This window comes from Solanum tuberosum, unplaced genomic scaffold (genome assembly GCF_000226075.1).
Source record: "Solanum tuberosum cultivar DM 1-3 516 R44 unplaced genomic scaffold, SolTub_3.0 scf00213, whole genome shotgun sequence".
NCBI classification, from domain to species: domain Eukaryota; kingdom Viridiplantae; phylum Streptophyta; class Magnoliopsida; order Solanales; family Solanaceae; genus Solanum; species Solanum tuberosum.
The window spans coordinates 860,361-882,917 of NW_006239141.1; the positions used below are offsets into that span (position 1 = coordinate 860,361).

The following is a 22,557-nucleotide window of genomic DNA, read 5'->3' on the forward strand; positions in this document are numbered from 1 at the left end:
AAAAGGGAGAAGGGATTAGGGAGAATAAATAGTTAGAGAATAGAGAGAAAGTTCTAAAAAGATGCCAAAAATTTTAAAAAATTGGAGATTTTTATGTGTTTTTACCGTTGTAGCTTTATGAAGTGGCAAAAATTTACTTCCTCACGCGCCTGCTAGAGTTTGTTGTCAATTTCTACGCCAGACGGACAATAAAGGTGTACGCGATGGAGGAATAAACAAGTTCAGAATAATTAAAATGGAATATAGTTTAGATATACACTGAATATAAAGCTTCAAATTCAGGGGTAATGAACACTTTTACCTTTTTAAAATAAACACTTTTGACCTTGAAAACTTTCCCAAACAGATTATAAAGAAAATTGTAAGTACTTGAAATACTGTACTAGTTGGTAAAAGTCATTAATATTTATCCGTTAAACCAAAGTTGAAATAATAAATTGAGGACATTTTTGCCTCTCGTTTACATTTTTCTTGTGTGGGATACTCAGGTTAGATTTCAATTTCTTTTAGTTTTCTATTATAGGGTTCTGTTATCTGTTCAACTTTTATGGTTTTTTTGCATTGAACTTAGGGTTTCTTCTATGATTTGATGTTGAAGTTTTTCTATTTTGTTTAGTTTGTAATTTTTTTTTGGAATTGGTGTGTATTTACTTTTGCATGGTCCCTAAATTATGTTTTTACCTGCAAAATTGCTGATGTAGAGGAATCATTGGGTGGCTAATGAAAAGCAGATGAAATAGGAAATGGGTTCGTTTTCTTTTGATTGTTTTGTTTCTCAATAGTGTAAAGACAAGTAAAAGATCAAAGATATGTGCTCTTCTTCATTTTTCTCTTTTTCTTTTTGCGTTACAGTTTGAAGTGCAACCTGTTTTGGCTTGGGAAACTGATAAGAGAGGGTAATCCAATAGGGGTGCGGATTATTCGGATTAATACGTCTTGTACAGTGTGTTGGAAAATATATAATAGATGGGGAAAATATTATATCAAAATAATAATATGATAATTAAGATAAAAACTTACTACAATAATATTCTTAAGTAATATAAATATAAATAATACTTGAGAAAGCCTTCTCTAAATTAATTAGAGGATACAAGAACCAACAAAATATAAATACTACAAAACCAGCAAGACAATTGAAAGAAAGTGTTTTCTATTTTTCTTTGGTAATATGTTCTCACTTAGTTGGCTCTTAGTGAAGTCACAATTGATCTTTATATAGAGATGATAAGGATGTTAATAAGTGACTTAATTTGTCTCCAAGTAAAGATAATACTTGGTCACCAAGTAAAGGCAATACTTTGGCACCAAGTAAGGCAATACTTGGTCACCGAGTTGGATGACAAAGTAGTAGAAATGTCACATGTTAAATGTTTTACTTTGGCTCAAAGTAACTAAATCTTTTGAAAATTATAATATTGCTAACACAGTGTACGGTATTATTTGTTTCATCTCCAAATTATTGACAACGTTAAAAACATCTAAGTGAACTTAAATATACCTCTGATCTTGCATCATAAGTGAAATACACCCCTATATTCTCGTCAAATTTAGGGGTGTTTTCAACACTTTTCTCGGCTTTTTATTAAGAGTCTCATGCTCCTGCAAGAGTTTGAGACCACTTGTTATGTCTTGTGGTAGGTCGGGGTTGTATCTAAGTCTAGTTAGTCAAGTAGATGAGTGTTTTTAAGTCTATCAATAGTTCGAGGATGAAACTTATAATTTGTGCCAAGTTCAGGGATGTTTTCAATACTTCTATCTTTTAACTTCAAGATGAATTAGTTTTTGGTTTTACAGTTTGTTTGACCACTATTTGATCGTCAATATGATTTAAAGATATACATGATTTGTTCTGTTGCCATGTTCTGCCTATGTTAATATAGAGGCTTTTGGTGGCTAAGTGTACTTAACTGCTTAAGTTGTACTATTACAATGAAAATCATTACATTAAACCAAGCGTGTTGGGCGGATCTAGTATTTATATAAGCTGCTAAGGAGTACGAACACTGCATTTGCAATTAGTATGCGCAATGTAATCTGAGTTGTACAACAAAATTTGGCCCATAGATTTGATACAGTACCATGTCCGTATGCATATATCTTTATGGAATGATGCGTGTAGGTCATTGTAAAATTTCACTGTAAATTCAATCCTCTTCCTCACTTCATTTTGCTCTGTTTGATTTTTTCTCTCTTGTTTCTGCTGCAGGTCCTGATCTTGGCCTTGCATAATACTCCCTTCAACGGTGAGACTTACTTCTGCTGATATTTCCTATAGCTTGTTATCTTCTTTGAGCTTTTCTCATGGGGCTTTCTGTTTTTCTAACTATGGTTCTATTCTACTTGATTATGCGAATCTATACTATAAATAATTTTAGAAGCGATCATCAAATGTTATGGTTTTTTGGGACTAATGTTGGGAATGGATCCTCCCATTAAAGGGGGTCAATGAGAAAGGGTGAATTTTTGATCTTGGACTTTGTGAATGGTATAAATTTGTCCTGCTGCCACTAACCTATAAAGGCAAACAATGATCCACTTTGGTGACACACAGGTAGGAACGGTCCACTTCTTTATGGGAGGCCGGAATTATTCCATTTTGCATAGTCTAGGCAATATTTTTTGCCCTTTACCTGAAAAGAATCCAGGGACCTGAAATTAGCTTCTTCAAATGTTCTTCAGCTTCAGGATTTAGAAGGGTTTATGACAAGCAAAAAATCGTCAATTTCAATGGTATGATTCGGAAGTGATTTTACCCCAAGAAAACAAAGTCGACGAAACCTAGAGTGTTTTAAAACCTTGCCAACCGAGGTTTGTTGAGCACGGGACCAACACATTCCGACCAAAAATATTGAGATGATGGTGGAACTCGAAAAATAGTATGATTTGGAAGCAATACGCGCCTCCAACAAAGAAATTGCCATAAGTAATATGTTGGCATGTGAGATTCATAAGCTTTCTTGTCAGCCGCCATATTCTGAGGTTCTATAGATCGGGATGAGACGATCCCCCCTAGGACGACTGTGAGATTCAAATCCCAAGCCATAGGTATACCTCCCTTATATTAAATCTTACTTACAACCAATTTTTTGAGCCAAAGTAATTCGACTTCGATACCATGTAACGATATGTCACCTGGGCCTAACTCAGCCCTAAAAGCTAGTTCATGCGGGGAGGATTGCCCAAATCTATATAAGTAGACTGACTGTCCATTCCCCAATCAATGTGAGACTTTAACCCACACTAACACCCCCTTCACGCCCATGCCCCCCTTCACGCCCAGGCCCAAGTGAAGCGTTAAATCGAGAGCCCAAATGGGGATAAACTCAACTCTGATACCATGTAAAATAAAGATATAATGGAGAAAATCTCCTTATCATATAATTCCAAGAGTGAGTTATATGTAGGTGTACAAGTAAATATATCTAAGAAATAAAATTATATAATCCCTAAATATCTCTACCTATGATTGTGCTATGTATATTATACTAAGATGTGTCTATATACATTATGTACCAATATTTAAAACATTAAATAAAAGGGATTATACGAGTTGTATAAATTAACATAGAAGGAAGATGATATCATCTCATTTTTGCACTTTTCCTAGTCTTTCCCTTCTCACAATCGCACCGGCTCTTCTTCATCAACCTTATAAGATTAGCTTTCATTCTCTTTCTAAATACTCCTCTTCTTTTCTGTTGTTTTGAATTTGTACTATTAGTGATGTAGGATTATACTCTTAAATTAGGGTTTTGCAGGTTGAAGTTGTACAATATATTCGGAATCTCTGAAAAATGTTGCCACAGTCATGTCAGATCCTCCAAAAAGGCATTATTACTTTTGGAGGATCTGAAACGTACCCTGCAATATTTTTGAATAGTCCGACCAACATAGATGTAGTTATGCATTAATGGTAATGAGTTAGCTCTTAATTAAATTGGATCCACCCCCGTTTGACCATCCTTAGCTAAGCTGCATAATTGTTGTATATGCTAAGCTGAGATGTAGATGCTAAGCTGACATCCGTAAATTACCTGCATAATTGTTGTATATGCTAAGCTGAGATGTAGAGGAAAGCATAAGATTGGCTAATGAAAAGTCTAGACAAGCAAATGGCCAGTGTCTTGTATGAATTTCCATCTGTTCGCTTTTCTAGGGAAATTGACATTAACAGAGGGAGTGCCATCCCTAAAACCGGCCTCTGCGCCTTCTGAGATTGATTCGAGTATTCTGAGATGAACCGGTACATGGCATTTACCCTTATGTCTATGTCTGCAAAATGGTTGCATATGCTAATTTGTTGAGGTGTAGAACAAAAACAAAACAATTGATGGGCTAATGAAAATACTAGAAAACCAGATGACTAATTTACTATGAATTCCCATATTTTTACTTTCCTATGGAAATCAACATAAATAGCATACATGTGTGTGTTAATTGATGAGAATGATCCCACATTGGACCGGGACGAGATCCTGCTTGAGCAACCTTCCTCCATATGAGCTAGCTTTTGGGTGTGAGTCCTAATTTGACAGGATTGGAGAAGTTGGATCACATGGTAACATTGCTGTTTGATTTCTTGTTGCACTTTTGTTCTATAAATGCATGTTTTCTAATATGTCCTCTTTCAATATGAATGTAAGTTGTCTCATTCTGTTTATTATTCTAAACGAGAGATATGCTTATATTTCCAGTAAAAGATTGGGGAGCAACGGACCACCAGTATGGATTGTTATTGTCCTTTACCAAAAGATCTTGTGGTTGATATTTTATTGATGTTGCCAGTGGAACCACTCTTGCGTTTCAAATGTGTGTGCAAGCCATGATATGCTCTCATCAAAAGTGAGAGTTTCATAGAGAAGCATTTTCATCACAAGAACAATCGTTCCCGTCTCCTCATTTGCAACTTGAAATTTGAAGAGGAAGAACACACCCTCTTTCAGTCTGCTGTAGTCTCCTTGCTCCCTGAAAAAATAGTTCCGGGTGTGACCCCTGAAAAAAAAATTCTCCTTCATCTTCCAAGGGTCGATTATTTCAACATTCTTGCTGGCCCAGTTAATGGCTTATTCTTAGTGCAGGAAATTTTTTGTGGATATGGTGACCGCTTGAGTTTGTGGAATCCTGCCACCAGAGAGTTCCGGCCTCTGCCTCCTGCGCCTTTTGTGACTGAGCACTTCTTATGTAACTATGATCATGAATTCGGATTGGGGTTTGACCAGTTGACTCAGGATTATAAGGTTGTTTGGATTCGAGTATTCTTTGATAATCGGGGACAGGGACAGGGACAGGGACAGGGACAGGGCTCTTACCTTCATAATTCTGTCTCTGTCTATTCCTCATGCGATAACTCAAGGAAGAACCTACAATTCCCTTCCAGTTTTACCTTAGGTTTGCCCTATTCCGTCACATATCTCAACGGGATTTATTATTGGATTTGTAGGAGCCGCAATAATAATATATGCAAGATTCAGTCATTTGCCATGGGGAGCGAACAGTTTGGGGAGATGCAAGGCCCAAATATTCCAGGTAAACACTGGGTGAGGCTTACATCGTGTGGCGACTCGCTTGCAATGTTAGTCAGTGATAAGTCTATGACATCCATATATGAAATGAAACAAGAGGGAAGTTGGTCCAAAGTGTTTACTGTTCAACCTTGTATAGAAGCTGCTCATTTGCCTAAAGGTATTTGGGAGAATGATAAGATTGTTTTTGACCTCACAGAAACTTCACAGCTGGTGCTATATGACCCTACCACAAGTCAAGTTACGGATCTTGGAATTCAGCTGAAGCTTATTGGCTGTTGTGTTTTCAATTATAAGGAGAGCCTAGCCCTAATTACGAAAGGAAATGAGTCTCAAGACCAGGATAATACTGATCGAGCAAATGAAGTAGTACAACTATTAGGTGGACGAATGATGTCAAGAATTGAAAACCAATTTCCCCCCTCTGATCTTTCATTTTCTGAGTAATAGTGCTGATATATTAGCTGGATGAACCTATTACTATTGGGTTATTGGCTTCTACTCATTCATCATGTCCTATTTATACTTTGGTCATTGATAAGAACATAAAGTTTATTTGTTTCATACATTTGACTACTTGCTGAATTATTGGCCAAATGTGTAATTTACTTTTTTTTGCTAAGTTTGATAACATGGTAAAACTGCTGCTTGATTTCTTTCTTACGCTTGATAGCATGGTAAAACTGCTGAATTATGTGAATTTTTTCATATTTTTTTATTATTATTGTCTTTCCCACAACTTTTTGTCACTGTTAACTCATGAAAATCATAAGAAAAAATACGAGTGTAAATTTATGAATGATTTGCTACAATTTGTTCAACAACTCTTTGTTATATGGTACCTCGAATTTCGTTGAATTTTGAACTTAATCAATTGTTGCAAATAACCCTTAGATTTTTTAAGAAGAAGAAGAGTAGAAAACTTTCAAAAATTGTAGATTACAAGTGATAGAAACCCTCTATTTATAGCTAACAAATAGTAGTATGAATATATGCTAATTGTTCCTTATCATAAAAGTTACAACCTTTCAAAAAAGTCAGTGCTCATCGAAAAAATCACAACCTTTTGCAAAAGTCACAACTCTTCGGAAAAGGCACAACCCTTCGGAAAAGTCACAGCCCTTTGAAAAATTACAACCCTCCGGAAAAGTCACAACTATTCATACTTCAAATTTAGTATGTGCATGACACTAATAAGGATTACCATAAATATTTTAATATTTTCTCTTTCTACGTAATCTATCTTTTACCAATTAATATTTGAGTAAGACTATCATAGAGAGGTAATTCTACAATAAAAAGGTACTTTATTGTTACAACGAATGATGATTAAATTGAGGTTTGAGTGTATGTCAAATATTTAGCTTGACCAATTCTTTGTTTTAGATATACATATATATTTCAGTAGCATAATTTAATTTTAATATATGAACAACATCACATTTGGTGAAAAATGTTTCATTTCTTTAAATTTCTACCTTATCTTTGTAGAATTATAGTCTTCTCCTTTTTCCTCCCCATACATATCATATAGTTATTGTCTAATGAAAGTATCTAGTATCTTATAGAAGTTGTATCGTGATATAGAATATTAAACTTTTTCAATTAATAAAAATTAATAGATGAATAAAATTTAAAGTATTGTTTATAGAATCTTTAATTTGATTTAAGATTATTTATGATCAATCACTATTTTCTTATCTATTTTTATTAGGGAAACTTACATAAATATACAACATTAAAAAAATATTTAGCATTTATAGCAATAACATTTTTTTCTCATTTGATCACTTTTAGGGGGTCACCGATTGGTTCGGCCTTAAATTCATGAGATGGAAATCAACACGTTAGTAGTTAGGGTTTTTAGTAGCAATCTCCATATCCCATAAATATGTGCCCACATAGGTTTTTAATACATATTACAAAGAACAATTTATTATTCACATATAATACAAGTTTTATTGATGGATAATACATTTATAACATATTTTAATACACTTATAATACAATGTGTATAAGTATAATATATTTTAAAAAACAATTATAATACATATATATGGCATACATAATTCACTTTTAATACATATTGCAGATTTAACATAGTATTGCTAAAAATGGTAATAAATAAAAAGTATCGCTAAAATTAATAATTATTTATTAAAAGGTACTCATCCAAGTAATTTAACATTTTTATATAGCGAACATGGAGTGTATCTTGTGACATAAAATTTTCTCAAATTAAAATGATCACAAAATAATAGGAAAAAAATATATGAAACGATACAAAGCCAATGAAGAAGGAAGATGAAAATATATGTTCATGCTATATTCACTATAGAGTTCCATTTGATTAAAATCTCTTGTCACCAACACTTTACTTTCTTCGTTAATTTTTACTTACATATCTATTAAAAAATAATTATTATCATGTCTATATTATCATATTATAAATAAAAGTAAAATCTATTTTTAAAATAGTGGATTTAACATCAAAACTAATGATTCAATGGACTACGCTGATGCCCGATGTTTTAGCAAAATCAGAAATAAACTGCTTCATTTGAGGGTAAAAAAATAAAAAAGAAATATCTTACCCAACTCATGTGACTTTATTCATATTTGTTTATTATTATTGTCTTCCCCACAACATTTCGTCATTGTTAACTCACGGAAATCGTAATGAAAATACGAGTGACTTTATGAATAATTTGCTACAATTTGTTCACCAACACTTTCTTATGTGGTACCTCGAATTTTGTTGAATTTTGAACGTAATCAACTATTGCAAATAACCCTCAGATTTTTTAAGAAAAAGAAGAGTAGAAAACATTTTTAAAATTGTAGTTTAAAAGTGAGAGGAAACCCTCTATTTATAGCTGACAAATAGTTGTATTAATAGGTGCTACTTGTTCCTTATCAGAAAAGTTACAACCTTTCGAAAAAGTCACTGCTCGTCAGAAATATCACAACCTTTTGCAAAAGGCACAACTCATCGGAAAAGGCATAATCCTTCGAAAAAGTCACAACTCATCAAAAATGTCAAAACCCATCAGAAAAAATCGCAACCCTTTGGAAAAGTCACATCTCTTTGAGAAAATCACAACCTTTAATATGAAAGGGTATCTACATTTAATGTAATACAAATAATTAAATTAATAAATAGAATAAATTGAGTATTTTTAATTGTAGTATTATAGTAATTCAACATTCAGTTTAGGATTTTATGCTTTTAAGGTTATATATATATATATATATAAAGAGAACTCTAGGCTCGTCTACGTGGCGCCACCACAAACAAGGATTCCCTTTTAGTTTATTTATTTCCAAAACTAGTCTTCCCCTTTCATGAAAAGTTGTGACTTTTATGAAAGGTTGTGAGCTTTTCGAAGGGTTGTGACTTTTCCAAATAGTCGTGACATTTCCGATAAGGCACATAAGCATTTGTTCACACTACCATTTTTTTTCTATAAATAGAGGAATTTCCTCTCATTTTAAAACAACGAAAATTCTAAACTTATTCTTCTTCTACAAAATTAAATATTCGTGTACTTTGCTCCTGTTGAGTGGCTTACTCACACCATTGTTTTTGTATCAATACGTTAATGAATAAAATCTTTCCATTATGAGAGGATCTAATTCTTTAAACCTCAGGTATTGGAGGGGAATAGTTTTCTTTAGGATACAATGTGCTTTCAGTAGACTCGATTTTTTCCTTTCTATTTCATTCTATTTTTTAACATCTCATAAATTAAAAGAACTAGAAAGAGCTAGAATTAGAAAGAGTGATTTTTGGAAATAATAAAAATCTGGAAAATTGGTTAAGTTAAGTTTGAGTTTTTGGTCAACTTCAAATGACCATAACTCGTAGCTCAGGATGAGCTAGGTGTGTTTCCAGATATCGTAGGAAATATCTTGGAATAATATTTCCAACACCACCGAGTTTACGCTATTCCGAGTTCGTATGAGTGAGTTATACCCATTGAAAGTTGGCCTGTTCAAATAAGAAAATGTCCAATCTGGATTTTAGAGGGGCATTATGGTGTTTTCTTTACCCAATTATTTTATTTCATTTTTGGGTAATTAATGGGGGTCTAAACTGATCTTAGTCATTTACGCTTTTGGAAAAAGAGTAAGGGTTTTGAGAAAAGATAAAAGAAGAGGAGAAAGGAGGAAAGGAAGCAAGAATCGTCAAGATCTTCACAAATCGCTTGTGGATTTCGTCAAGGGGTGATCCCTACGAGGTATGTGAGTTCACACAGCGTTGGGTTCGTTCACCCACGTGCCAAACATGTTTTATTCAATGTAATTTCATCTTAAAGAGATTGAGAATTTGATGTCCTTGAGTTGTATTCTTGAATTGCTTTCGTTCTTGAATTTGGGATGAGATTGAGGAGTTCTTGAGAGTTTAAGATTGATTATTAGAGTTTCTTTGAGTTAGATTCTTGTGTATATGTTGTGGGTACCTGAATCTAAGGAGATATAGAGAAAATGAATTGAAATTAGGCGAATTGGGGCTGGAAAACAAAGAAGGAACAAGTCGGCCAAATCTGGGTACCAAGTCGCGGACATGTTCCTCAGATTTGGAAAATCCTCCCTCGCGTCGCAGAGCGGTCACGGACCATTTTGCCTCAAAAATTATTTTCGCAACCAAAATTTAAATACATCTCCGCGTCGCGGACTAGCTTTTAGGCAGTGATTTCTTGATCTTTTCTCATGTTTAGCTATCTAAAATCATTTCTAAACATCATGAGATCTTTCCTATCACAAATCACAATCCTTGAATCCATAATTCAATTCGAGGAGAAGTTAAGAGTCAAGTCAAGAGAAGTTTATAGAGTCTTCCAAGAGTCTTTTTACAAATGTTTTAACTTTGTTTTAAGACTTGAGTTTTGAGTTGAGTAAAGAGTAAAGTTTGAAGTTCATTTCTTCAAAAGAGTATGTCGGGACAATGTATTCCCAAAGAGTAAAATGTTTCACATTTAAACAAGAAAGGAAACCTTGATTTCAGTAAAGAGCCTTTGAGCTAGTTTTTCAGTAAAGAGCCTTTGAGCTAGTTTTTTAGTAAAGAACCTTTGAGCTAGTTTTTCTGTAAAGAGCCTTTGAGCTAGTTTTTCAGTTAAAGAGTAAATGCTTTCACAATTAAGCAAGAGAGGAAACTGAGATTTCCAAGATAGCCTTTGAGCTAAGTTTTGAGCAATTATCTCAAACTAGAGAAATAAGTATTTTTTTTAAAACATAAAGAGCTAGTATATTTTAGGAGTAGTATTGAGCACCGATATGGGAGAGAGTTCAAAAAACTCCGAGCCACCATAAACTATGTAGCCACCATGGGTAGAAAAGGGTCATACTTTTTAGATGATTCCTTAGTGCCTTTTAGCATAGACTAGTGGATCCACTTAGTAGTTCAGGTTCTATACTCATGGCAAGGTATAGGACGGCCGTGGCAGCATGAGGCAAAATGTTGTATCATCAGGATAGCTCTTAAGTGATGATTGTTGGTTAGAGAAACTCCCACAACAGCATTTTGTATTTTTATATACATCAGAAATATTTGTATTTTCATATACAAATAAAGTTCATATTGTATCTTTGCATACATATAGAGTTATTATTGTATTTCTAAATACACAGAGTTGAAAACCATGTTTTAAAGCTTTTCTTTATACTGCATTTATTTACACTGATTTATATTGAAATCAGTTCAGTTCAGTTCAGTTGAGACCAGGTTTGTTTCTTCAGATTTCTTTCAAGTCTATGTTATGTTTAGCAATCCAACTTGCATACTCATACATTCAATGTACTGATGCTAGTTGGCCTGTATCGTTTTATGATGCAGATACAGGTAACCAAGATCAACATCCAGTGCATCGTTGATCCAGTTGAGCACTCAGAGTCAGTTGGTGAGCCTCCTTGCTTTCCGGAGGATCCCTTTGGTTATGTTTTGTTTTATTGATTGCTTATTTCAGTTGTAAGGATGATCGGGGGTCTTGTCCCGACATCCCTCAGAGCTTAGAGGCTTCATAGACAGAGTTAGTGATGTTAGTTCATGAGTCTTTACTTTTCCTTTTCAGTTAAGTTTAGACTTGAGTTGCCACTTTGGCAGTGATGTTATTTATTACATTCTCAGTTATTTATTGAGCAGTTTAGTGTACTATTTTAAAAGTATTTATCTTGAGTAAAGTCTTCCACTGAGTAAGAAAGCCAGGCCAAGGGTTCGCTTGGGGCCATCAATGGTTCTCGAGTGCCGTCCACGTCCATGGTGTAGGCTCGGGGTGTGACAAACTTAGTAATGTTGGACATATTCTTTGATATTAATTGTTATTTTTGAGTACATGTTTAAACTCTGTTGTTTATGTTTCTTCAAAGTTATTGTCTCCGGTTATATTGAACATATACACATACAATAGGTATATTCATTGTGTAGAAAATAATTATTGTACTCAATTTCAAGAGTTCATGTTTTGATATTCAATGTAAAATTCTATAACTTAAAAGTACTATATATAAGCTTACATATTATCTATTTTTACATAGATACGAAGTTTCTCACTTATCAATTGAAGAAATTCATTATGCAAGTTCAAAAGTTATAATTGCTTTCATGTTCAAGCGTACTTCTTTGAATCTGTTAACAAATTTTTGAATTTTTTTCCTTAGACATATATCACAATTGTAAAATCTATGCAACTTAAATGTGTTTTTTTTCTTATGAAATGCCTTTGTATATATATTCTTATTTTCTTATTTATTTTCCTTTTACTGTTGATTATATAACCAATGATTTATTATTTATGAATAATTCATTCATTAAAGGTTCTTGAATTATGTGATAATGACAAATAATCAAATTCATGCTGGAATATTGCTAATATTATTTTAAGAACACACTTTTTTCCATTTTTTAATGTATGGATATTAGTAAAGCATTATTTGCAAGTTTAATGTAATTATTATTTATGACCGCGCGAAGCACAGACAAATTACCTAGTATATATATATATATATATACAAACTCTTGCAATAGAGGCAATAATGAAAATTTAACAAGCTGAGAAAACGGGCTTAGGTGTAATGACATTCTTTTGACTAGACACAAAATCTAAGAAAAAATACTTTTGAAATTTTTGGTCCTAAATAAAATTAGTAGGTAGTATAAATTGACAAGCTTTTGGCCTCTTCTTCACTACTCTCATTTCTCATTTTGGGCTCTTCTTCCTCATGTTAGATTTAAATTTTCTGTATTTGTGTTTTGATGCTCTCTTTCTGTACGTTATGCTTTTGCTCTTAAATTAGATCGCACATATATATCCCCTTTCACCATTTTTCACTTTTCATTGTACTCTCTTTCTATTTCAAAATTGATGTAGGGTGTGTTCGGTACATGTTTTCCAATTTTCTCTTTTTTCGTTGGTCAAATGTTTAGAAAATACTATTTTCTCTAGAAAATAAACTCCTTAAAAGTGATTAAATTACTTCGGTGATGAAAGTAGGGAAAACAAGTTGCACTAGAAACATTCCACGTTGAAAATACAAAAAGAAAAACATTAATTACCTAATGAAAATATTAGAAAAGCAAATCACCACTTCTTTACTAGGAAATGGGAAGACTTCAAATGGAAATTTGTGTTTATCTCTGTGTTTGATACAACATCAATATATACAAAAGCAAGGACAAAAGTACAAAGCTACTACAAGAGTGCAAGTCCCAAAAGTGGACCAAAAAGTACAGACTTGTCTCAAATACAAAAGACAAGTCAAAAACTATATACATATGGAGATAAGTCGAACTAGGACGCCATCAGCTCACCCTTCATCTCAGAAGATCTCCACAGTACATAGGCTTGGATCATCGTTGTCAGCTAGCGCTTAGAACTACATCAAAAATATAAATGTGGAGTGTAGCATGAATATCAAAACAACAGGTTCCTAGTAGGTATCATAGGTCAACTGAGCCTCGAAAGTAAAAACAATATGAAAAATATAAAAGTAAGGGTAAATAGAGGTCAAATGAACAAAACAATAACTGAAAGTCTACATATATGGCTCACGAGTTTAGAAAGAATGAAGTAGTAAAGTAAAGCAACTAACTGGACCCCTATAAGCACAAAGGTATGTATACTCGTGCGCAATAGGAAAGTAAATAACTCAACCGAGTTTGGACCCACATAAGCTTGATAAGTACATAGAAGTGCTACGGATAACACTAGCTAGATTAAAAGCTTCAAGAACTGAAATGGTTAATTCTAGACTCAAACTTTGGCAGGCACCCCGGAGAACCCAAATGAACCACATGTCAGGATTCGAACCGAGGTGAATAGAGATAATCTAGGGCCTCGAACCATAGCCAAAAAACATACATCAGGGTCTCGAACTGTGGCTAAAAGAGATACACCAGCGCTTCGAACCGTGGCTAAAAGACTCCAAATACACCCCCCTCCTCCCCCCAAAAAAATAAAAAATAATCATATATATATATATATATCACACTCTTTCTCATGCGAGAACATAATGTAGAGAAAAACCATATTTGTTAATAATATAATATTTTACCAACAAAATATTATATAAAAATTAATACTAAATTAGGATTTCCGCCGAAAAATTTCACATTATGATTAAAGCGCTCCCTAACAGAGATGATTTTATAGCTAAGAAGACTCGAGCCCAAAACCTCTTAAGAAGGCCTTGGTGAGCCCAAAGGTAATTAAAACCCTAGATAAAAGGAATTAAGAGGAGTTGTATAAAATAAAATGACAAAAGAAGTGTGAGGAAGTAGTCAACTGTTGAGCTATTTCTAAAACACCACTCAATCAATTTTTGCCACTTCTTCTTCATCAGCTTATAAGGTTAGATTATTTATTTTGAATTTGAATCTGAATTTGTCCTATTTGGGGATATAGGGTTTTGCTGCCATTGTTTTTGTTTATGCTAATTCTTTTTAATTCTTTCCATCTTTTGCATTTAAAAATTGTTCCATTTCCAAGGGTTTGTCGATTAATATTATAGTTGAAAAATGGTATTTAAATTGCATGCAAAATTGCTCTAGAAAACCATATGACCACTTCTTTACTTTGTCTCCTCTTAATTTGGCCCTGATTATTGATCAGTCGAATTTACTATTTCACATGGTAATGCTGCTGCTTGATCTTTTCGTTGCAATATGTGTTCTATTAATGCATGTTTCTAGATCTGTTCTCTTTCAATATGTTTATAAGTTGTCTCATTTTACTTATATTTCCACCAGTATGGATGGTCACCGTCCTTTACCAGAAGATGTAGTAATTGATATTCTATTGAGATTGCCCGTGGAATCACTCTTGCGTTTCAAATGTGTGCGCAAGCACTGGTGTGCTCTCATCAAAAGTCCGAGTTTCATAGAAAAATATTTTCATCACAAGAACAATTGTGCCCGTCTCCTTGTTTGCAACTTGAAAGTAGCACGTGAAGTACACCCCATCGTAAAGTCTGTTGCATTCTCCTTGCTCCCTAAAGAAACTGTTCCAGGTGTGACCCCTGAACAAAAAATTCTCCTTCAGCTTCCGAGGATCACTCATTTCACGTGTGTTGCTGGTCCAGTTGATGGCTTATTCTTAGTGCAGAAGAAGTTTTATGGAGACGATGTCTGCTTGGGTTTGTGGAATCTTGCCACCAAAGAGTTCAGGACTCTGCCTCCTGTGCCTTTTGAGATTGAGGGCTTTTTCACAAACCATGATCATCAGTTTGGATTGGGATTTGACCTGTTGACTCTAGATTATAAGGTTGTATGGATTCGAGTGTTCTGGGATATGCCGGGACAAGGTGCTAATAATCGTGTCTATGCCTGTGTCTATTCCTCATGCAACAATTCATGGAAACACCTTACTCCTGAATTCCCTCCCAGTTCTACCTTGTATGCACCACTTGATGCCACTTATCTCAACAGGGTTTATTATTGGCTTTGTAGGGGCCTTGATGATATATACACGATTCGCTCTTTTGACATGGGCAGCGAACAGTTTGGGAAGATACAAGTCCCAGATATTCCAAGTGAACATTGTGGGACACTTACATTGCATGGCGGCTTACTTGCTATGTTAACCGGTGATCCAGGCAAACCAATGACATCCATATACAATGCGTGGGTAATGAAACAAGAGGGAAATTGGTCCAAATTTCTTACTATTCAACCTCATATAGATGCTCATTGGCCTCTCAACATCTCGGATAACGATAAGATGGTTTTCGAGATCACAAAAACTTCACAGCTGGTGCTATATGACCCTACAACAAGACGAGTTACAGATCTTGGATTTCAGCTGGACCTTTTCATTGCTGGCTGTTGGGTTTTCAATTACAAGGAGAGCCTAGTTCCAATAAAGAGAGGAAACGAGACTCAGGGTGAGGATAATGCAGTCGAGCAAATTTAACACTACTTCTATACCATACCAATGGATGAGGTCTCATCTTAGAGATTTGACATACAGAATATTATAGTGATAAAAATTGAAAAACAGGAAAAAAAATGATTTACCTGTACTATTGTGACATTAGTTCTTATCTCTTACCTTCTTATAACATTGTGTTTGAGCTTAAAAATTGTTTGGATCAGTCATCTTTGTACTATTATTGAATAAAAAGTAGACATGGAAAGGCAGCTTTGTCTCGTGGGGGCACTCTCTTATTCTGTGACATTTTTTTATCATACCCCACCCACCCCCTCCTCTTTCTCCTTTTGTACTTACAAGTTTTCTTGATCATATAATTTTGAGAGTTTTTTTTTTTCGTGTGGCTTGTTTCCTTTCCTTACACTCAAGTGATTTTCTGCTCCTGTATTAAGATTTTAGAAGCGCGAAAAAAAAGGTAATTAGAGTATTGGAGGAGGTAAAAGAGTATATTTTTTGTTAATAGGGATTTTGGAAAAAGAAAAGTGTTGGGTTTTAGCAAGGTGTGAATGGAAAATAAGAAGAGAAAAATGGAAAATGTGGGGGAACCAATTTTTGGAGGGAAAATGAAAAGTCATTTCTGTAATAGTTAATCCGTTTTATCTTGGGAGGAATTAATCTGTAACCTCGGGTACTTGAGGGGATTAAATTTCTTAAGGAACCACAGTGGGTTATGTGGACTCGGATTATTATTTTCTGTCTGTTTCATCTTTTTTGGTTTCTATGTTTTGCTAACCTGAATATAGGAGATAACAAACTTAAGAAATTTAATTGGTTTCTGTATTTGAGGTTTCTGGAGATTAAAACCTTTATGGTTTTCTACTCTGTTTGAATTTTAAAATTCATTCGATTAACGATTAAAAGAACATAAAAACTTAATCGTTAAATTAGAAATAGGCTGTGTAAGGATTTATTCTTTACTGTTAGTATCTCACACACTAAAATTGTCTTCAATTTGTGACAGAAAAATGACAAATTCAAGTCAAGTAAATGTTGGAACAGTGAGTGCTGCAATAACATCGGTTGCACACAATCGTTCAACTATTGCCCTTGCACCGGCTGAGAAACCTGCAAAGTTTTCTGGAGTCGACTCCAAGAGATGGCAGCAGAAGATGTTTTTCTATCTAACTACGTTGAGTCTGCAGAGGTTCATTAGCGAGAACGTTCCTATCATGTCGGATGAAACTCCGGACGAAGAACAATTCTTGGTAACAGAAGCATGGAAGCGTTCAGATTTTTTGTGTAAAAGCTATATTCTTAGTGGCCTTGCAATGTACAATGTGTACAGTAGTGTCAAGACCTCAAAAGAACTCTGGGATGCTTTAGAATAGAAGTACAAAACAGAGAAGGCCGGAATGAATAAGTTCATTGTGGCAAAGTCCTTGGACTATAAGATGATAGACAGTAAGACCGTCGTCACCCAAAGTCAAGAATTGCAGGTCATAATCCATGATCTCCTTGCTGAAGATATAAATTTATTTAATGCCTATGTTGAACATATTAAGTCTATTCTTAATAGTCACATAATCTTTAATGTAGGATTGATTGTGAATGATGTTTTTCAAGTGGCAGCCATTATTGAAAAGTTACCTCCGTTGTGGAAGGATTTCAAAAACTACTTGAAACATAAACGCAAGGAGATGACTGTTGAAGATCTCATGGTAAGGCTGAGAATCGAAGAGAACAACAAGGTTGTAGAAAAGAGGTCACGTGGTAATTCAGCAATATCTGGAGTAAATATTGTTGAAGAAGATCCCACAAAATCAAAGAAAAGAAAGAAAGCATATGGTCCAAAGAGCAATTAGTAATATTTGGAGTAAATATTGTTGAAGAAGATCCCACAAAATCAAAGAAAAGAAAGAAAACATCTGGTCCAAAGAGCAATCCTCCTAAGAAGAAATTCAACGGAAACTGCTTCAATTGTGGCAAACGTGGTCATATGGCTACTGAATGTCGGGGTCCCAAGAAGGACAAGAAGAAGGATCAAGCAAATTTGGCTAAATCCAAATAAGAGATGGATGATCTCTGTGCAATGCTTTCAGAATGTAACTTGGTTGGAAATCCAAGAGAATGGTGGATAGATTCTGGTGCCTCATACCATGTTTGTGCCAACAAAGAATTATTTGCATCATATACTCCAGTACCAGCAGACGAGAAGTTATTTATGACGAACTCTGCTACTACAAAGGTTGATGGAACTGGCAAGGTCCAATTAAAGATTACCTCGGGCAAGGTGGTGACTTTGAACAAGGTCTTATATGTTCCGGAATTGCGAAAGAACTTAGTTTCTATACCAGTTCTTACCAAGAATGGATTCAAATGTGTATTTGTTTCTGATAAAGTTGTAAGTAATAATGAGATGTATGTAGGAAAAGGTTACCTCATTGACGGCCTCTTCAAACTCAATGTAATTGCAGTTGATATGAATAAAGATTATGCTTCTTCTTACTTGCTTGAGTCTAAATGTTTATGGCATGAACATTTGGGACACATCAATAACTAAACCTTGCGAAAACTGATTAACTTAAATGTTTTGCCTAAATTTGAGTGCAATAAATCAAAATGTCAAGTTTGCGTTGAATCTAAGTATGCTAAGCATCCTTATAAATCTGTTGCAAGGAATTCATATCCCTTAGAACTGATTCACACTGACATTTGTGACATGAAGTCAACACCAACACGTGGTGGGAAAAAGTATTTCATAACTTTTATTGACGATTGCACTAGATATTGTTATGTCTATTTGCTAAATGGTAAGGATGAAGCAATAGATGCATTTAGGCAATATAAAACTAAAGTTGAAAATTAGTTGGATAAAAAGATCAAAATGATCAATGATAGAGATGGAGAATATGAATCTCTATTTGTAGAAATATGTTGGAAAATGGAATCATCCATCAAACTATTTCTCCTTACTCTCCTCAATCTAATGAGATTGCGGAAAGGAAACACCAAACTTTAAAGAAAATGATGAATGTCTTACTTATAAGTTCAGATTTACAACAAAACTTATGGGGGGAAGCTATCCTTATATCAAATCGAATACTTAATAGAGTGCCTCACAGCAAGACACATGTTATTCCATATGAGAAATGAAAAGGTAGAAAACCCAACTTGAAATATTTCAAAGTATGGGGGCGTCTAGCCAAAGTCTAGGTTCCTATACCTAAGAAGGTGAAAATAGGACCTAAAACTGTGGATTGTGTATTCATAGGATATGCCACAAATAGTAAGGCATGTCGATTTTTGGTTCATAAGTTTGAACATTCGGATATTCATGACAATACAGTAATAGATCGAATCAGATAATGCTGAATTCTTTGAACATATATATCCATATAAAACTAGACTTGAGTCATCTAGTGGGGTGTCTAGACAACCACAAGAAGAACCAAAAGAGAATGTACCTAATGAAGAGAGTCCAAGGCGCAATAAACATCAAAGGACAACTACTTTATTTGGATCTGACTTTGTAACATTCATTCTTGAAAGTGAGCCTCAAACATTCAAGGAAACTATGTTGTCTAGCAACTCAACCTCTTGGAAGGAGGTTGTGAAAAGTGAGATTGAATCAATCTTAAGCAATCATACTTGGGAGTTGGATGATCTTTCTCTAGGAAACGAACCCTTGGGTTTGAAATGGATTTTCAAAAGGAAGATGAAAGATGATGGAACTAGAGACAAATATAAAGCAAGACTTGTTGTCAAAGTCTTTAGACAGAAGGAACGTCTTGATTATTTTGACACATACTCGCCAGTGACTAGGATTACATCAATACGAATATTAATTTCCCTGGCTGCAGTATATGGTCTTGAAATCCATAAAATGGATGTGAAAATGACCTTCTTAAATGGAGAGCTGGAAGAAGAGATTTACATGGAACAACCTGAGGGTTTCGTAGTTCTCGGTAAAGAAAAGTAAGTATGCAAACTTGTTAAGTCACTTTATGGACTAAAACAAGCATCAAAACAATGACATGCAAAGTTTGATCAAACCATGTTGGCAAATGGATTTAAGATCAATGAATGTGATAAATGTGTTTACATTAAAGACGTTCCAAATCAGGAAGTCATTGTATGCCTATATGTGGATGATGAGCAAGGACATTGCTAATGTAAAAGCTTCTAAGCGTATGCTCGCTAGTAAGTTTGATATGAAAGATCTAGGAGTTGCCGATTTGATATTGGGAATTAAGATTCATAAAACTCCTTACGGTCTAGCATTGTCTCAATCTCATTATATTCGAAAGATACTTGAAAAGTTCAAGTACTTGAATTTCAAAAGAGCAAAGACCCCAATTAATGTAAGCCTTAATCTTGCTAAGAATAAAGGTGAAAGTCAGTCTCAATTGGATTATGCCAAAGTATTGGGAAGTTTGATATATGTCATGAATTGTACACGACCAGACATAGCCTGCGCTATGAAAAAACTGACTCGATACACAAGTAATCCCAATCAAAATCATTGGATGGCAATGAAGAGAGTTTTGGGGTACTTAGATGATACTCAAAACTATGTTTTGCATTACAACAAATATCTAGCAGTTGTTGAAGGATATAGTGATGCAAATTAGATTATTGGGTCAACTGAAATGAAATCCACGAGTGGATATGCTTTCACTATTGGTGGAGGAGAAATATCTTGGAAATCATCCAAACAAAACATGTATAGCTCGCTAGTCTGAATTCATCGCCTTAGACAAGGCAGGTGAAGAAGTTGAATGGCTCCAGAATTTCTTAGAAGATATCCGTTTTGGCCCAAACCAATGGCCCATATATGGATACATTGGGATAGTCAAGCTGCAATAGGAAGGGCTGGAAGCGTTATGTATAATAGGAAGTTTCGTCACATACAACGAAGACACAACAACTACTCTCTAGTGAAATTATCACTATTGACTATGTAAAATCAAAGGATAATGTGTCAGATCCACTTACAAAAGGCCTAACTAGAGAGGGAGTAGAGAGATCATCGATGGGAATGGGACTATGGCCGAGAACAAGTCATCGTGGCGGTAATTATTCCTAGAAGACTAGATGCGATTAACCCTTACTTACGAGACACACAAGTTTTTCATGCATATGTGTTAACAATAGCCATTCCCCATTCATGTGGGGGATTGTTGGGTTTTAGCAATGTGTGAATGGGAAATAAGAAGAGAAAAATGGAAAATGTGGGGAACCAATTTTTGGAGGAAAAATGAAAAGTCATTTCAAATGGAAAGTATTTTCATTTATTCCCATATTGGTAGAAGAAAAGAAAATTGTTGTCCTTATATTAGGAAACATTTCCTTTAGTTCTTAAAGGGTTAAGAAGAAGGTACTCACACCCCGAGCCTACACCCTGGACGTGGCCGACACTCGAAGACCATTGCTGGTCCCCAAGCGAACCCTCATCCTGGCCGACTCCAAGCGGAACACTAACTTAAGCATACAAGAGCTTAAAACTGAATAAGAGTTTATAAACTCAACTTTACAAATCTTTAACTCAAAAGAAAACTCTGTATAATAGAATATATATACAACTCGCCATAAAAAGGCAACTTTAGTCTTCAAAATATTTAACAAAATAAATGAAAAGACTTCTGGAACTCTACTGTCTATCTATGAAGCCTCTAACTGATAAAGATGGAAGCCGGGACAAGACCCACGACCTCCTAACAACTGATACAACTGAAAGGTAAATGAAATCCTTCGAAAGCAAGGAGGCTTGTCATAGCTAACTGGAACTCCCGGATGTATCAACGAATCTCCTGTTGATGATCCTGAATACCTGTGTCTGCATCATAAGAAGATGCAGGCCGAATGGCTCAGTACGTGGAATGTACGAGTATGTAAGCTGGAAAGCTAAACAACATAGGCTAGAAGAAAAACTGGAATAAACTGAATAACTTACCTCTTTTCAAACTTTCTCAACTCAAGGAATACTCAAAGCTACTCAAACTTACTCAACTCAGAAGATAGATACTGAACTCAGAGACAGATACTCAACTTAAAGATAAATACTTAACTCAGAGATAGATACTCAATTCAGAGATAGATACTCAACTCAAAGATAGATACTCAACTCTGGATACCCGCATCTTGAATAATTGAACTCAATATAAAGCAATAAGACACGTGCAATATATATATAAAAATTGGTAAAACAGTATAAACAGCTTAGTTCGTTAAAGATAAAACGATAATAAACTCAACTTTACTTATATAAAAGTAATATAACTTTTGTGGGAGGTTCTTTACCGACAACCACCACTATGAGCCTTAGTGATGATACAACGTTTTACCTCACGTTGCCCAAGGACCATCCTATACCGTGCCATCGATATAGGACCTTACTTTTGCTTAGCGGATCCACTAGCTTAACTTTCGTGATCATCTAAAAAGTATGACCCGAGAAATCCCATGTTTGGCTACATGGTTCTTATGGAGAGTTGAGTTAATATGAACTCGTGTTCCCAATTCGGTGCTCAATACTACTCCCAAAATACTTTAGCTCACTTGGAAACTAACTTTACTTGACTTGGAAACTAACTTCACTTGACTTGGAAACTAACTTTACTTGACTTGGAAACTAACTTCACTTGACTTGGAAACTAACTTTACTTGAC

General features: G+C 34.7%; 2 protein-coding genes and 1 long non-coding RNA gene across 3 annotated transcripts; all 3 read left to right on the plus strand.

The window, feature by feature from the left end:
- Positions 1-25: 25 nt before the first annotated feature.
- LOC107062292 (uncharacterized) lies at positions 26-2,248 on the plus strand. Its single transcript, XR_001474545.1, has 2 exons — positions 26-488; positions 2,210-2,248. It is a non-coding gene; the product is annotated as an uncharacterized lncRNA (long non-coding RNA).
- Positions 2,249-3,358: 1,110 nt separating this feature from the next.
- On the plus strand, positions 3,359-5,972 carry LOC107062296 (F-box/kelch-repeat protein At3g23880-like). Its single transcript, XM_015312795.1, has 4 exons — positions 3,359-3,392; positions 4,160-4,228; positions 4,539-4,561; positions 5,082-5,972. Exons 1-4 carry the CDS (start codon positions 3,359-3,361, stop codon positions 5,970-5,972), a joined length of 1,017 nt encoding a protein of 338 aa, XP_015168281.1.
- An 8,798-nt stretch (positions 5,973-14,770) lies between these two features.
- On the plus strand, positions 14,771-15,931 carry LOC102586977 (F-box protein At5g62510-like). Its single transcript, XM_006356284.1, has one exon. It carries the CDS (start codon positions 14,771-14,773, stop codon positions 15,929-15,931), a length of 1,161 nt encoding a protein of 386 aa, XP_006356346.1.
- The last annotated feature ends 6,626 nt before the right edge of the window (positions 15,932-22,557 follow it).

Coding starts and splice junctions, on each gene's coding strand:
- LOC107062296 (XM_015312795.1), top strand. CDS start 3,359: ATGGAGAAAATCTCCTTATCATATAATTCCAAGA. Junction 3,393..4,159: donor CTTATCATATAATTCCAAGA/GTGAGTTATATG, acceptor TCGCTTTTCTAG/GGAAATTGACATTAACAGAG. Junction 4,229..4,538: donor GCCTTCTGAGATTGATTCGA/GTATTCTGAGAT, acceptor CTAATTTGACAG/GATTGGAGAAGTTGGATCAC.
- LOC102586977 (XM_006356284.1), top strand. CDS start 14,771: ATGGATGGTCACCGTCCTTTACCAGAAGATGTAGTAATTGATATTCTA.